General features: G+C 40.6%; 1 protein-coding gene across 1 annotated transcript in view; it reads left to right on the forward strand.

Annotated features, from left to right (window-relative positions):
* The window catches only part of mgat4a (alpha-1,3-mannosyl-glycoprotein 4-beta-N-acetylglucosaminyltransferase A), a 36524-nt gene that overhangs the window by 12951 nt on the left and 7906 nt on the right, over positions 1–15667 (forward strand). The window contains exons 2-9 of the mRNA XM_073473279.1: positions 1399–1566; positions 2355–2495; positions 10369–10502; positions 10611–10657; positions 10745–10858; positions 13550–13625; positions 14800–14914; positions 15367–15497. Coding sequence (XP_073329380.1) covers positions 1399–1566; positions 2355–2495; positions 10369–10502; positions 10611–10657; positions 10745–10858; positions 13550–13625; positions 14800–14914; positions 15367–15497 — 926 coding nt within the window. The remainder of the gene's footprint in view (positions 1–1398; positions 1567–2354; positions 2496–10368; positions 10503–10610; positions 10658–10744; positions 10859–13549; positions 13626–14799; positions 14915–15366; positions 15498–15667) is intronic.

The following is a 15667-nucleotide window of genomic DNA, read 5'->3' on the forward strand; positions in this document are numbered from 1 at the left end:
ATGCGCTTTTCATTCAGGTGAAAGATATAAATGGGTATACTCACATAGAACATAGACTCAACACAAAGAGAATTCAACCGAAACTTGATCAAGTAAAAGAAGACAAGCAGCAAGACTGGCTGACTGCACGGCCCAGACGGACCACATGTTTCACAGAATTTAACCGCTTCTTCTTTTCTCCACCACTAAACTTTGGTTTCCTGATGAGAGCTCAGAACAGTTTCTGACTCGAAGCCTCAAAATTCAATTCCGCTAAAAACATACAGCTGCTATTGCCAATGAATTGCTGCTCCTGAGTGCAGTATCACTATCGATAATCCCATCATATGCTACTAGAGAAGTTCAGTGATTGTGCCATGGAGCTGTAAATCCCAGTGCAATCTTTGAAGTCCTGATGATGAAAAATGTAGCTCCCTCCTTTCCCTCAGCAGCATGTCTCAGAGTGCAGATTCAGTTTCCTCCAATATGTACAGAAAAGGTCAGATTAGGACTGTTTTTGCTGTATATAAAGATGGACGACGCGTCTCCATTTCCTCCCACTGTGCAAAAATAAAGCTAAATATCCTGCATATGAGCGCTTCCATCTTGTGCTGAAGGCATTGGGAGTGGAGTCTGCGCAGAATGGATTGGGGGTCGGAGCTGCAGTGTTGATGTCCTGCCCATGGACTCAATCGGGAACAGAGTGCAGCTGTCAATGATGACCTCACATCCCCTTTTTATAGCATCATATAAATAATTAAAACCAATCTTATCAGAGAAATGAACAATTGAATATACATCAGGGTACTAAGACCTACCGTAAATGGCAGAAACTGTCTTTTTTGGAATAATTTGTTTGACATGTACTTTGACATCCGCTTACATGGAGGGGGCTGGGTGTGTGACCCATACTGCAGTCAGCCACCAGGGGTCCACTGAAATGTTGTTGCTAATCTTATCAGGAGCTGCCATGTCCTCCATCTTTTAAATACAGTAAATGGCAGTCCTCATCTCTGAATGCTAACCATAAAAATGTGAGAGATGAAAAAGCACACTCATTGCTCTGGAGGCCTTCTGGCTGAGTCTGTGATAAAGGCACTGTAATGAATTATATGCTACAATTGATTACTTAGAAAAGATAGTGAAATATAAACATCAGATGATATATTACGTAATAGCAATATTTTCAAAATCCTAACCACACTGATAAGACTTGCACTCTTCCAAGTATTAGATTTTTGTTTGTCCAAGTCTGTCAGGATGTTTTTACTTCATGGCTGAACCCTGCTCTCCCTTTACCAAACAGTGGTCCTTTTATCTGACCATTTTTAATTTTTTCAGTTCCTAGAACTTTTTATAGTGCTTGTTGTCACCTCCTAATGAACCCTACTTTGCCTGTTTCTTTATTTGTTCTTATAGAGAAGCTGATAGCATACCAGAGGGAGTTCCATGCCTTGAAAGAGCGCCTTCGTGTGGCAGAGCACCGGACGCTGCAGCGCTCGTCTGAGCTTAACCACATTCTCGAGCAGTTCAGACGTGCCATCGCAGAGACGAACAGCAGCAAAGATGCCCTCACAAACTTTTCAGGTGACTGACGCTTACAAACACACATGAAGATTCATTGACCCCAACTGAGAGTTTACACTGTTGTGTAAACATGAAAGTTTTTCAGTCATTTGTGCCTGTGGCGTGAGTACATGGGCTTTGCATCACCTGTTGAATAAGTTAAAATCAAAATCATACAGTGCTCCTAGATATAACAAATGTTTGTTTTAGTTCTCAAAAATGTGACTCAGTGTAATATGAAAGACATGATCTTTATAGTTCAGAGGAAAGGCTCAGGGGAAATACCTTTCATTTCCAGTTCTCTCAGGCCTCTCTTGTTGACTCAGTCAACGGTCAAAGCCATTAGGTGGGTTATAAAATCCTGTTGGCTAATGCGTACCAATCACAAGACCATTTCACATTCACATTAAATATTTAAAAGTCCAGGTTGCTATTTTGTTTTCAAGCTTACGTTGCACATTGTTTTACAATTTAAAAAAGAACAGTCAATTTTAGTTTCAATTTCATTATCATGATAGCAGCGCTATGCTTTTGAAACTGAAAATGATCTGTCAGTCTATTCTAATGTTAATGTAAATGACGACAGTTATGCTTTTTTCCGACATTTTTAGAATTTGATTTAATCACACGTCATGCACACACAAATGGAAAATGAAAACTCAATTTGGTTACTATTGTATGCTACACAATGCAGTATGGTATAAGGCTAAATCATAGACAGGGCCTGCAGCCAGTGAGCATTCTTGTCATCTTATCACAAAACCGAAAAGGTGTGACTCCACTTAACTTGTTTCTGTGTTTGTTTTCAGATGAGACACAGAAACTATTGAAGGAGCTCGCAAACAGGAAACCTCTCCAGGTGCCAAATATCTACCACCACCTGCCTCACCTTCTCAACAATGAGGGCAGCCTGCACCCTGCTGTGCAGGTTGGTCTTGGCCGCACGGGAGGTGAGGAAACTTATGCGCACACTGCAAATTCAGTACACCAGTTACTTTGAAATTCATTAAGGTCTGTCTCTGGAATATGCACGCTTGAGTCTTCCTACATAAACGCAGTAAAAATCCCCAGAGATACTAATTACGCCTGGGAGGGAATCAAGTCTCAACAAGTTATCAGTTGTTGACGAGTTCACAACAAGTATCCCCTCTGGACTGAGCTGTGCAATAGGATCATTCTGGAGTACATGCAGAGATGAAGATAATTACAGTGTATGTACAGTATAATTCCCTGTTTACTTTACACATTATGTATCCTACCTCTTGGCTTGATCAAACGGGGATTTCTCTTTTACTTACAAATCTCTACCCTGCTCTGTTTTTCCTGACATGAACTTGCACTTTGTGTGTCCAAATGCTTTTTGGTAGCTCTTTCTTCTCTCTTTTATTGAAGTTGAGAGGAACACTTAAAGTGCTATAAAAAGAAACTTTACATAAGGATTACAAACATGTAGGCCACAACAAATTCAGCAGTGTAATTCTTCACCTGGTAGTTTCCTAAAAAAACAACAACAAATTTTTAACTAAGCTAACTAGGTGCCACATGTCCTCTCCAAGTCTCCCCCTTCATAAGGATTACTCCTCTCCTGTTTCACCCTTTCCTATAAGCACCTATTTTACAGGACAACTTATTTTTTGTTTTTTTCCTTCCACCCCTCAAGCAGCACATACACACTGTGACCTCTGCTATATCAAGTTCTCTTTCAGAGGATTACTGATCTGGCATTGCGAGTGTGATAGGTGCGGTGAATTTGGGGCGCGAGTTAGGGGCTGAACAGCTCGAATGACGTTTCCACTTTGCTAATGACAATGACTGAGGGAAAGAACAGAGGCCCTTGACAAATTAGAGGAAAGGAAGAAGGGACCAGTCTGGGACAAATAGGAGTTCCTTGTCCCTGGCCCGCAGCCTGTTTTGATCAATGAGTACAAAGTATTCCCATAGGAAACAAGAAGAAAAGGCATGGCCTATCATTGCCAGTCTGTCTGTTTTTCTGATGGGTGGGCAGGTATCTGTTATCTGCCGACAAGGTTTTAAGACTCTTTGAGACTTTTTTTCTTAGAAATTCTAGCCACTGATAATGCAGTTTGCCGCCGTCTACTGCCTTGTTCTCACCAGCTTCACACCTTTAAACACTACTCCATTGTGTTCACTGGAATGCCCAACCAAGCTGGAGGTACTGCTATTGTGAAGTGATTGTGGATCTCTGTGTTGGTGGTTATGGAGACACATGACTGCCCCTCCACCACTGTGACAGATTTGATTAGCCACTAACAATTTTCACCTCAAGGCCACAATAGTGCCTTTAACATCTCCTTTTCTCTACCCCTCATTGTTTTCTTGGTCTACCCCTGTGTCTTTTATTTTTAACGACCACCCCCACCCCCTTGTTTCTCTGCTGGTCTAAGCATATCTGACATTGGGATATTTATAGCCTTGTAAATTAGGACATCATCCCACTTTAAACTGAACAAGGATTATGGGAAGAAACAGTTCAGAGAACCTTTGAGACTGAACTGATTGGGAAGGGCCTGACTGAAGTTTCTGTTAGACAGGAACCAACAAAAGAGCATTAATATGAATACCACCTTGCCTGTTGCCTCCAAACACACATACGGCCTTTGGCAAACAACCAGTTTGCCAACATGTGCCTTTTTCACAAAGACAGTGTGCTTATTTTGTTGCCAAGCAACACCAGCATTTGTTTACACTTAGCAGCTAATTAACATGACACAAGCAACAGTTGAAGATCTCTTTTTCTCTCTTTTCCTTGTGCTGCAATCAGTAGCCCCATTCACACTGCCCTTTCAGTGCAGGAATCATGCGCCGATTCTCCTCATGGTCGTCTGTGTGAAACTTTCAGATGTGGAGAGGGGGGGCCGTTTCGCTGTGGCTCTCCGGAGGTAGTATCAGAGCCGCAGCAGAGGCGAGAGGTGTTCACAGTCTGATAACTAAACAGATCCTTCACTCATCAAATAAAAGAGAAATTACCCGCAAAGCAACATTACAGGACCAAACAACAGTAATGTGGTAACTGAGGAAAATAAAATCTGCAGTCATATGTGGAAAAGTGTCTGACATCCTGTCTGTCCTACCGACTCTTCGTCACATTTCAACATTTTCAACAAACAAAGACGGAGAAATGACGAGCCTTCGCTGCGGAGATAATGCGGAGTCTCTGTGTGAAAAGGGCTTTTGTCGCTGCCGACTCCTCTGCTGGCCTGAGGAGACTTTAGACAGTCGTATGTCTGCTCAAATCCACATGGTAACTGCTGGTTCATTTCTCCTTGTTGCAAAAAACCTCACTGTAAAGACCAAACACATGCTGTGGCGAACGGCACCTTTAAGCACGTCGCGCACACACCCACCAGTCAGCTCAGGGAGTATCTGTGCCACATTTTCGAACCAAAATGGTGCACATCTACTCCATCTAATCTAATTAATTGCCTCAGGTGACATCACTCAGTGGCTAGTGCTTTTTGGGTAATTTAGGTGCCAGGTTTTAAAAGAGAAGACAATGAGTGTAATAAAAAAGGCGATTCTGCTGTATCAATCACTCGCTGTATAAATCATTTGTTTTAAACTGTCCATAATGAGTCTAACAGTGTTATACAAGTGCTCTTAAAAACCTGCTGCCTACATTACCCACAAAGCAACTTAGCTACTGAGTGACATCACTGGAGGCAATTGGTCAGATTACATGCAGCTTCCTCTGGAGCCACAAAATGCTTTATACTACTTTTTTCACATATGCAGCAGTACTCCCCAACACCTGTAAACACACTTTAATGTGTAAAACTCTATTGCAGTTATGGCTGCAATTATGATGTGCAGTTGTCCTTCTTAGTCATATTTTGAATGTGGAAGGTGGATAGTGTGTATATAGCCTTAATTATTATTATGAGTATTTTACTTAATATTTTCTATTTTGTCTTGTTTTCAATATATCTTTATCTATCACTCAGTCAGTCACTGCTGTAAGCTACTGTAACAAGTGGATTTCTCTTTGAGGGAACAACAAAGACTTATTTATGTTATCTTAAGAGTCACACTCACTACTTTCTAACAATGACAGCCAGTTAGCGTGTCAAGCCCTGGCAACTAGCAAAGTCAGTCATAGTACAGTGGTTCACCAGAGCTGGATTACCGGCCAGCACCATTCTGTAGTTGCCAGCGCAGGGACAAGAATATGACCCTCATTGGCTTCCCACTCACTGAAGCTAATTGCAACACTTCTTTTTGCTTCTGTTTGAAACAGGCATGGACAGCAAAATTATCAGTTGACAGTAATGTAAACCTCATATTTGCATTTTTTGTTGCTTCCTTCTTTTTATCTTTTTTGTGCTTGGTCACGGTGTTCAACATGGCAGAGAAACCTTTGATTCAGCTGATTACTCAGTCACTCTGAAGTTGTGGCAGAAGTTGTGAAACTCAGTTCATTAATCAACACAATCTAATCAACAAGATCTAATCTGAAACTAAATACCTTCAGTGGCAACTCTGTAGCTTTTAAAACATTCAGACACTCTACACTCACTCACTTACACACCCATCCACCCAACCATAATTGCCTTTATACCTAATGCACCTGTCGTAAACCCACAGGGCTAACCTGTCTGAGAACCGGCTTTCAACCATCTCTGTATTTCAAAAGAAACACTCTGTTTTGTGTCGGTGTGGGCCCTGATTGGCCAGCTGCATCGCTGCAATGCAACACTGAAGAAGAAAAAAAATAGGACATGGCTCTATTTTCCAGCTGCAAGCAGTAAAGCATGTCAAAGCAACAGAGCTTTTCCAGTGGTGCATTTTACCAGCTGATGTCTGAACATAGGGTAACGACCAGACCTGATGCCCACATGTTGTTGACATTGGCATCTAATTGTCAGGTCTTTGTTTACCCATGCCCAAGATGTGGGTGTTGGGATGCTTGTCAAGTGTGGCCTCTGTCTATATTCACCCTACACCTTCAGGCTGTAAAGCTTACACACTGATCAGGTTTTCCTAACATAATATTGTGCTGTTTTGTGCAGTATTAAATTGTACACAAACAGAACAAATATAACCAGGAGCATTATTACTGTTTCTGTATTATGCAACCCACATAATGGAGAGGAGAATTTATGGTGGCTCTACCTGGTTATTGATGGTAAGATGTTTTTTCTTACCAAGCTCCTGGTGTTATTGATTGAATATATAGAACAACCACCTAAGTAACATGATACTATGAATTTAGTCTGTGAGGCATGACCATTTTTACAAAAATGATACTCACTTTAACTTAATAGATGGTCCACTCCGGTTGCTGATTATAGGTTTTCGGAAGCTTAGCCAAACTGTTGTGCACATACACACATACACAAAGTGTCCCTCAGGCTTTGTAAAACCTAAAATATAGCAACCACATTACTAGGGGTGCCTCTCATCTGCAGCAGCAACACCTCATGTCCTGAGGAAAACATTGTTGGCATTTACTTTGAAGGTAAATTAAAATAAAATGATGCCTGAATTACCCCAAAGCATGACAGTTTTTCACCAAACAAGATTTTAATGAATCATTTTAAAGGCTTGTATTTAAATTAGTTATGGAAAAATCAAACACAAACATATGTTACTGTATAGATACAAACAATCAAGGACATCAAATATGAATAAAAACCTGCTTCAAACAAAAACTCCCCAGCCCTGAGAATATCTCGTTAGAATAATCCATAGAGATATGCATCTACGATCACATTTATTGCTTTATTTAATCATATTTATATTTTATCATTTTACCTAATCTGCATTTTTTTATATTTAATTCATGATTTCCTTAACTCCAAACTAGTATAATAAATAACGCATGTTCTCTCTCAGACCAGCCTCACACTACAGGACTTTTAAAATCCTAACCAACTGTGAAATTAGGTTGCTTCAGGCACATAAAGAGAATCTTCTCAGATGTTCTTGTCTCCAATCCTAAACCCGCACACACTACCAGACTTGAAAATAGTGGCGAATCACACACCACAGGATGAATTTCCTGCCAGAGGGAGCGATGCAGCACCTCACGTGAACTCATGGGGAGACAAATGTAAACACATGGAGACTGTAGCTTTCTTTACCATTAATACTAATACAGAGAGAAAAAACAGAAGCAGAAGAAACGAGGCTAGATGAGAAAACGGTCAGGGATGGATTGTCTAGTCTTCAGCGAGATCTGGAGGTAGGATTTTAACTGTCAGTTTTAACATCTGACAACAGTAGTGGCTAACATTAGCCTCAATGGCTAGGATTGTTTACCATTGCTTGGCAACACTGTCTGCTGCTTTGGGATATGTCTCTTAGTCCAGATTTGATATCTTAAATATACGACTAAACTTTTTTTTTTTTTTACTAATGTAACCAATTATTAACAGTACTTATATCCACATTACCCATGATTATCAACTAGCAATATTGATATCGACATATTTGGTCAAAAATATTGTGTTATGTGATTTTGTCCCCCACGTCTACCATACGGTGCTTTTGAGTTTTAAAATTTTGCAATAAAGCCTAAGAATATTGCAATTTTGTTTTAACATTAACTATAACCCCAAATAATGTGTAGCTATGGTCCCTGTTTGGCAAAATAAAAACATTTACATGCTACGTTTAAGAAAAACATGAAGTGTCATTTTGCTGGACATTACAAATCCTGCTGAACACCAGCTCCTTTCATGTGCATCGCACGCCAAGTCGGTTCTTGTCACTGATGTGACAGAAATGGAGATTGTTTTGCTTTTTTTCCTGAAAGAGATGAAAGGATGGCAGAACGAAGCGGGCAGGCTGATCAAGGGACACGGGGAGGGACACGGGGAGGGGCAGTCCTGGAGTCGGTCCTGCTCGCACTGCACTTGCATGCATTATCACTCATTCACTGTCTGCCACCCTCCCTTATTCTGTCACTCTCTGTCTCTTTTCCTTCCTCCCACGTTCTCCTTTCATCCTCGACCTACTTTCTTGGTGGTGGTGGGTGTCGCTATACGGCACGGAGCTCAGCGTGAAAACACAAAGCAAAAGTGGGACAGATTCTCCACGCTGCACAGATCACTCTGGAGGATTGCACCCTTTCTCAAGTCCACTGTGCTGCTCACTCATGCTGCACCTCAAGTTTGTTTTGTGCCTCGGATGGGGCCCCTTGTGCCCCCACATCAGCTCAGTTAGCATGCTTCTCCTTTCAAACTGTACACGCACAGACTCTCACTAACACGCAAACACATGCACGCATTAGCTCTGGTCCATCTACTTGACAACCAATACCATCCCCTTGGGGCAATTTGTTTGTAACCTCCACTAATACAACACTTAACCTCGTTTTCCTGTTTTCCAGAAAAGCATTGCACAATTTATGCAAAAGATTGTGAACATATGATTTGAATTCAGTGAAGGGCAAGTACACTGTAAAGAGGAAGTGAAAGCTGAACTTTTTAAATGAAGAGCACACAGGCTAACAGGCAATTTCATGCTCACTGTCTTGACTTATTTTCCTTTGGATGAGTAAAACACTGATTCACTGTCAGATATCCAGCATGATAACTTGTTCATCAGTGTCGAACCAGTGTGGGCTTGCTGTACACTCTCTTCCCACTATCTCATTCCATCAGTATATCTTAGCCTAGTGAAAGTGATCCTTGTGTCCTAGTGAGTAAAATGAACTGGTTTTCAGTTCAGTCGGGTATACCTCTCAGGGGACCCCTCCATACTAAAGAAGAGGCCTTCTGTTCAGCCGCAGCCACTCCAGGCCTCATACAATAGGAGCTGACAATAGGGGATGACAATAGTGTCTCTCTTTTCCTTTCTTTCCATTTCTTACTGTTGTCTCGCTTTATCAGCCTGCCCTCAGCAGAATGTGATACTACCCGTGACCTTTCTTAGCTCCGAGTTGATTATTAGCTTCATGTTTGCAATCAGTGCATATAAGGGCATTCACAACAACTGCATTTTGAAGTTATGACATTTGATATCCAAAAGGTCAGAGGTTAAATGCACTGTGACATCATTATATTCTGCTTAAAATAGTCTGGCCATTATCCAATGCCATAGCTCAGCAACTTGAATGAAAGAATGAATGCAAATTTATTTCGGACATGTGAAAACAAAATAAAACAACAAGTTAAATTAGTTTGACAAATAAGAATAATAAAATGAAAAGCATGTCGCAAAGTGTAGTTCACTGTATATTTTGGTTTGGGGACTGGTAACTTTTTGATGGTTTTATCGTTTCATTTTTAATCAATTAATTACAAAAACATGACAGATAAATCAGTGATAAGAGGCCAGACGCTCTCTGAAAAACTGTCAGTTCACACTTTTTTCTCACTGCTGTTGGCTGTGTCTGTATTAGCAGGTTGGAAAATCTCATAAATGAATTAAGCAACACTGCAGATCTCTGGATAAAGGATGATGTTGAGCGGATGCCAGCTATGATAAATATTTGCTAACTCTGTCTAATGTAAAAACATTGTTTGAATCAGTGACTTGCAAATGTTGTATGATTTGGATTTATTTACTTTACCCATGTTGTATAAGATTGTTAAACGACACAGTTCTTTAATAACATGCAGCGTGGTGGTGCAGATGCCTTACAAACCACCTCCGTCAGTCATACCTCCCACCACCATCTGTCACTTTGGCCATGAATTTCTCCTCCTCTCTCCTCCTTGTGGATCTCGGCTGGTGTATTTAGTCATTAGGGAACAGCAAAGATTGTTTGGTGTTTTGGATGGACTGAATTAAACAGCCGCCCCTCTCTCTGCACCCTTCGACACTTTCTTCTTTCACCTCTCACTTCTGTCTTCTCAGTTACCATGGTGATGGGAATCCCCACAGTGAAGCGGAAGGTGAAGTCTTATCTGTCAGAGACGCTGCGTTCGCTAATAGACAAGCTGTCACCAGAGGAAAAACTTGACTGTGTCATTATTGTCTTCGTCGGGGAGGTGAGATGTCGTAATCACACAGAATGAGTCATAGCACAACAACGCTTCTGCACAATGAATAAAAAAACAAGTGTGTGTCCAATGTGTTTAATTCTTTCATCTCTGCAGACTGATGTGGACTACGTTCACAGTGTGGTTGCTGGCCTGGAGAAAGAGTGAGTACATTTCCTTTGAGGAAAGTGTGTGTGTGATTGTGTGTTTGTCAAACTTGTTGATGTCACCAATGACCTCCTTCTGTTCAGGTTTTCTACAGAGCTGAGTTCAGGTTTGCTGGAGGTGATCTCCCCGCCAGCTGCCTATTACCCTGAGCTCACCAACCTCAAAGAGACTTTTGGAGACTCTAAAGAGAGAGTCAAGTAAGCATTTCACACACTGCCGGCATGACATCTGTGTTGTCTGTGAGTTCAGCGCTCCTACATTTAATTAGCGCAAAATATGATATAGATCAGTATGGAAATAGGGGAGAAGCCAGCCCTGAGAGAAATGAAGTGAAGGAGAGCTGTGATGAGGATTGTAGAGAGAAAAAAAGTAGAAGGATGAGTCAGGGGGGGAAAGTGGGAGGGAGCGAGCAAACGAGAGCTTTTAGGTAGGCTGCCGAGGTACTTAGTATTCCACAGGCATTCCTCAAAGTCAGATCAAGGTCATCAGCAGCAGCACCCTCTATCTCTTTCTCTCTGTAGTGCTCCCTCTTGTTATCCTCTTAGCTTATCTTCACTCTTTATAGTCATCTAACTGGCCTCATTAGAAATCTGTTTATGGTGCAGTTTGTGCTGACTACTTGCAGTATGTACTCAGATGGTAGCCTTTAGGCCCAGAGGACTTTGTGTTCTGTTTGTATGTGTGGGTGTTTGTGAGCAGAGCATGCTTCTGATGGCAATCTGAACAGTTAGTATCTTGTTCAACAGTGGCCGTGGTTAAAAAAAGAAAAGAAAAAGGGTAACATTTTAGATGCTTGTTTTATGTGTGCGCGCATCGTTATATATGTCTTAGATTTTGGATATCAGTCTATTGTGATATGGCATTAGTGTTGTCTTCTCGTTTTCAATGAGTCCTATTATGCCTTTTCTTTTTTTGCCTTTCCTTTTGTGTTTTTTTGTACAGGTTCTTTTGCATGTAAAAGATCCTGAAAGTTAAAAACCCTCGCCTCTGCTATATTATACTATACTCCTGCCTTTAATTCTGTGACTTTGTGACATCGCACTATGTCACACATAATGTATGCCTAGCAGCTGGTTTGGCTGAATTGATTTAGCACAGCTTCTTTGTTGTTGTTAGCGGTGCTGGGTCAGGCATATGTGAGCTGACCAATCAGAGCAGACTGGGTATTTGGAAGGGGCGGGGGGGCTTAAACCTGAAAATGAGCAGAGTAGGTCTCCTTTAAAAGCTGCATTACATAAAAGTGATGTAATTTCATGAACATACCGGACTGTTCTACTTGTTTCTAATACTTATATTTACCCACTTACTGATTATATCCACAGTACTGATGATTATTTAGCAAACATCTTATTGTGTTAATGTTTTTGTGAAGGTACCAACAGTCAACCCTACAATATTGTTGCAATATCAATATCAATATCAATATCACTATCAAGGTATTTATTCAGAAATATTGTGGTATTTGATTTTGTCGCCCATTCCTAGCGATAATGAAGTGCTTTTAGAAGATATAAAAAATATATTGCAGTATTATTTTAAGGCTATATTGCCCAGCCTCAGTGTGCCTGCATCCTAATGAATGGTCCAGAAAAGGGTTTTTTACATTCCCTCACTGCTGAAGCTGCAGCAACACTCAACCACCTGGCTGAATTTAAGTGCATGTGCATCCATGCCCTCATATCTGTGGCGTGTGTTAAAATGGTGTGTGTTTGTGTGTGTTGGTGCGTGTATACGCACCTCCAACACCTGCCTTGTGGAAAGCATCATGAACACCTGCAACTCCTTTGGTGTGCAGCCATGAGTCAGACAGCAACAACAGCAGATCATTCAGATCAAACAATTAGTGTGACAGCACTGGTTTATAAATTATTCACATCCAGTCTGCTGTTGTGGCATTCAGTGTATCCGGGAGTACATGATTTGCAGCGTTTTGCTTTTTGTATGTGAAGCAGTGTGTGTGACATGCTTTCCATAGGTAAAATATCCCAGAAGATATCTTTTAAAATACAGCTGGATTCATGTATGTGTAGTTTTATTTTGGGCTGTACCGAATGTTTTTCTTTTTGTTTTACATTTGGCACTTCTCTTGAGGTTTTACAGTGAAGCTTTGAATGTGAATAAATAAAAATCCATGAACAAAATCTTCAATTTCAATAGTGTTCCAGCCAAAATAGGTTTTTTTGTTATTGTGGTTATATAAATGTATTCATAGTGCTGTTCGATTGCTGCTAGCCCACCCCCGCCCTGTTAATACCAATGTGTGCCTGCCTTTGTTTGCAGCAGGCAGGTGAGCAAACAGTTTTTTTAACGCAGTGAAATCGTTTTTAAAAGGCTAAACGCAAAAAGAATATTGCTTGAGGCAGAATATTTTGTTAGAAAGAAACATTTTGGGAATTTTGGAAATGATAACATCGATCCTCTCTCAGTACATGTTGACTGCTGGACCTTACAACAGAGTTAATTGAAATGTTTAGGTCACATACAGTAAGTTGGAAAAAATCTGATGCAGTATGGCAGCACAGTTAATCGAAATATAATCAAAAATGTCAATATGACCATAACGCATGAAGCTACAGTTTTTGTTAAAGATAAAATGTTGGACAAAATAGCATTATAATAAAGAACTGCAGTGCTGCAGAGATGTCCTGACCTACAAATCTTGCTCTCCAGATGTAAGAAAACATGTTTGTGTGCTACAGACCCCAACAAATGTCACATCGTCTTGACTTTAAGAGATAAATCTTGTATTTTGTTGTACGATCTGTGTTGTAGAACGACATGGAAAAAAGCTGCACAGCATTCAAATGTCATTGTTATGAATGAAGCTCTGAACTATTCGGTACCGCCTGACATTCATTATATGTGTTGTTGAATTCTGCTTTCTTTAGATGGAGGACCAAGCAGAATTTGGACTATTCCTTCCTCATGATGTATGCTGTCAGCAAAGGGGTTTACTATGTCCAGGTATGTCATTGAAAGAAAAAAGAAAAACAGCAACTTATTGGATTTTCTTTTTAAAAGATAAGTTCACCCAGAATCGAATTTTCTTTCATTATCTACTCAGGTGAAGTTTCATTGTCCACAATACATTTCTGGAGCTTCACAGCAAAACAGCGTAGCAGCATTCTCCTAAACAACTGAGGATGGGGAATTTTAAAAATGGGGATTTAAAAATGTTTAAAAAAACACCAACAACACAAAAACATAAAATGGCTCCATACACCTTGTCCAGCTTATTCCAGTCTCTGGAAGACCTGAGATCCCAAATTGACTTGAGCGGGCGAGGATGCCAATAATTTCTTTTCAAATAGATTTTGGGATCTCTGGGCTCTGGAGACTAGGATTATGCCATTTTTTAAATCTTCTTAAACAAGTCCCAATCTATTACAGTTGTATAGGAGAATGCTGCAACACTGTTTTGCTGTGACGCTCCAGAAATGTTTTTGAGGCTACGAAAACTTTCCATCTGCATGAGGATGGGCAAATAATGACTGAATTTTCATTTTTGGGCAAACTTATCTTTTAAGAAGGGCTCTGTACACTGTTACTCACTTGTATCAGAGTGAAAGCCTGTTACTAGGTTAACACTGGTTTGCTATTAGTTTGGAGCTTGTCTTACCAAATTAAAACATGGCGACGTAGTCATTCATCAGAGCCAGTGTTCTTGGGTTGTTTTTTTTTTCAGGCCGGAGCCAGTTTCACTTATTCTGAGCCTAATCCTCTTAGACTTGTACAGCTCTTATCTGTCCTCTTGGCTAAACTAGGCGTCCAATTTGAGAATGTTTATATAAATGTTTACTCTCAGCAGATCTGAAGTGCTAACGCCAGACGTTCAGGGTTTAGTTTCACTGTGTTGTTAATCTCCCATCTCTGTCTTATTCATGGGGTGTGCCATTTCCACTCTCTGCTCTCTCCTGGAGGGAAGAGGTATTGCTTGTCTGACATCTACTGCTACTCTAGCTTAGTATAGCACCTCAGAAGTGTGTTTCTTAGCTTAGATCAGTGTTCTGCCCTAGTAGGATCATAGATGAGTCTCCCTCCTGCTTTACACCCTCTCCTTTAACAATAAACCCAGACTCCTAAATTCTTCTTTTTCTTCTGTTATATGTTTCTTCTTTCTGTGCCTCTGTTCCTTTAGCTGGAGGATGACATTGTGGCCAAGCCCAACTACTTTGCCACTATGAAGAACTTTGCCCTTCAGCTCTCGTCGGAGGACTGGATGATCCTGGAGTTCTCTCAGCTGGGCTTCATCGGTATGATGCATTAAGCACATAATCAATGTTGGGCAACCTCAGATGAAGCAAAGTGTGCGTTGTCAGCTGATGGCACAGCCAAACAACCCTGGCTAGCTTACCTTTCTAAAGTGGTTGTTAGCTTAATATCTTACCTCTTAACTTGGCAAGGCATTCATATCCTGTCAGATTTGTAGGGTTATTGATAAATAGTTGGGTTATGGAGCTGACACTAAAGAATAGACAGAAATTTAATCGATCACTTTAGAAATTGGGTTATTGTATTATAAGTAATATGATGTGGCAGGGAAAAACAAATCCAAATTACTAACAGCTACAATATGTAAATGAGGAATGGGTATATTTTTAGTCAAACTGAAACTGTGACAATTTTTTTTTGTTTTTGTTAGACTAATGGTTTAATCATCCTGTTGCAAATAGTTGGTTGTTAAATTACTCTCGCTTTCCAACAGGAAAAATGTTCCAGGCTCCAGACCTGAACTTAATTGTTGAGTTCATCTTCATGTTCTACAAGGAGAAGCCCATCGACTGGCTGCTGGACCACATTCTCTGGGTCAAAGTCTGCAATCCTGAGAAAGATGCGGTATGCTCTGCGATTACTGTATTGATAGAGTGGCATAAGCCATGTTACCATCTGATTGTCATGCAAATTTGAAGTGAACGTAGTTTTGTCAGAAGTTGGCGGTTGAGGTTACGGTAGCCATGGCTGTAACAAAGACAGTAAATGATGCGAACCGGAAACTAATCCAGTTG

This window comes from Pagrus major, chromosome 9 (genome assembly GCF_040436345.1).
Source record: "Pagrus major chromosome 9, Pma_NU_1.0".
Lineage (NCBI taxonomy): Eukaryota > Metazoa > Chordata > Actinopteri > Spariformes > Sparidae > Pagrus > Pagrus major.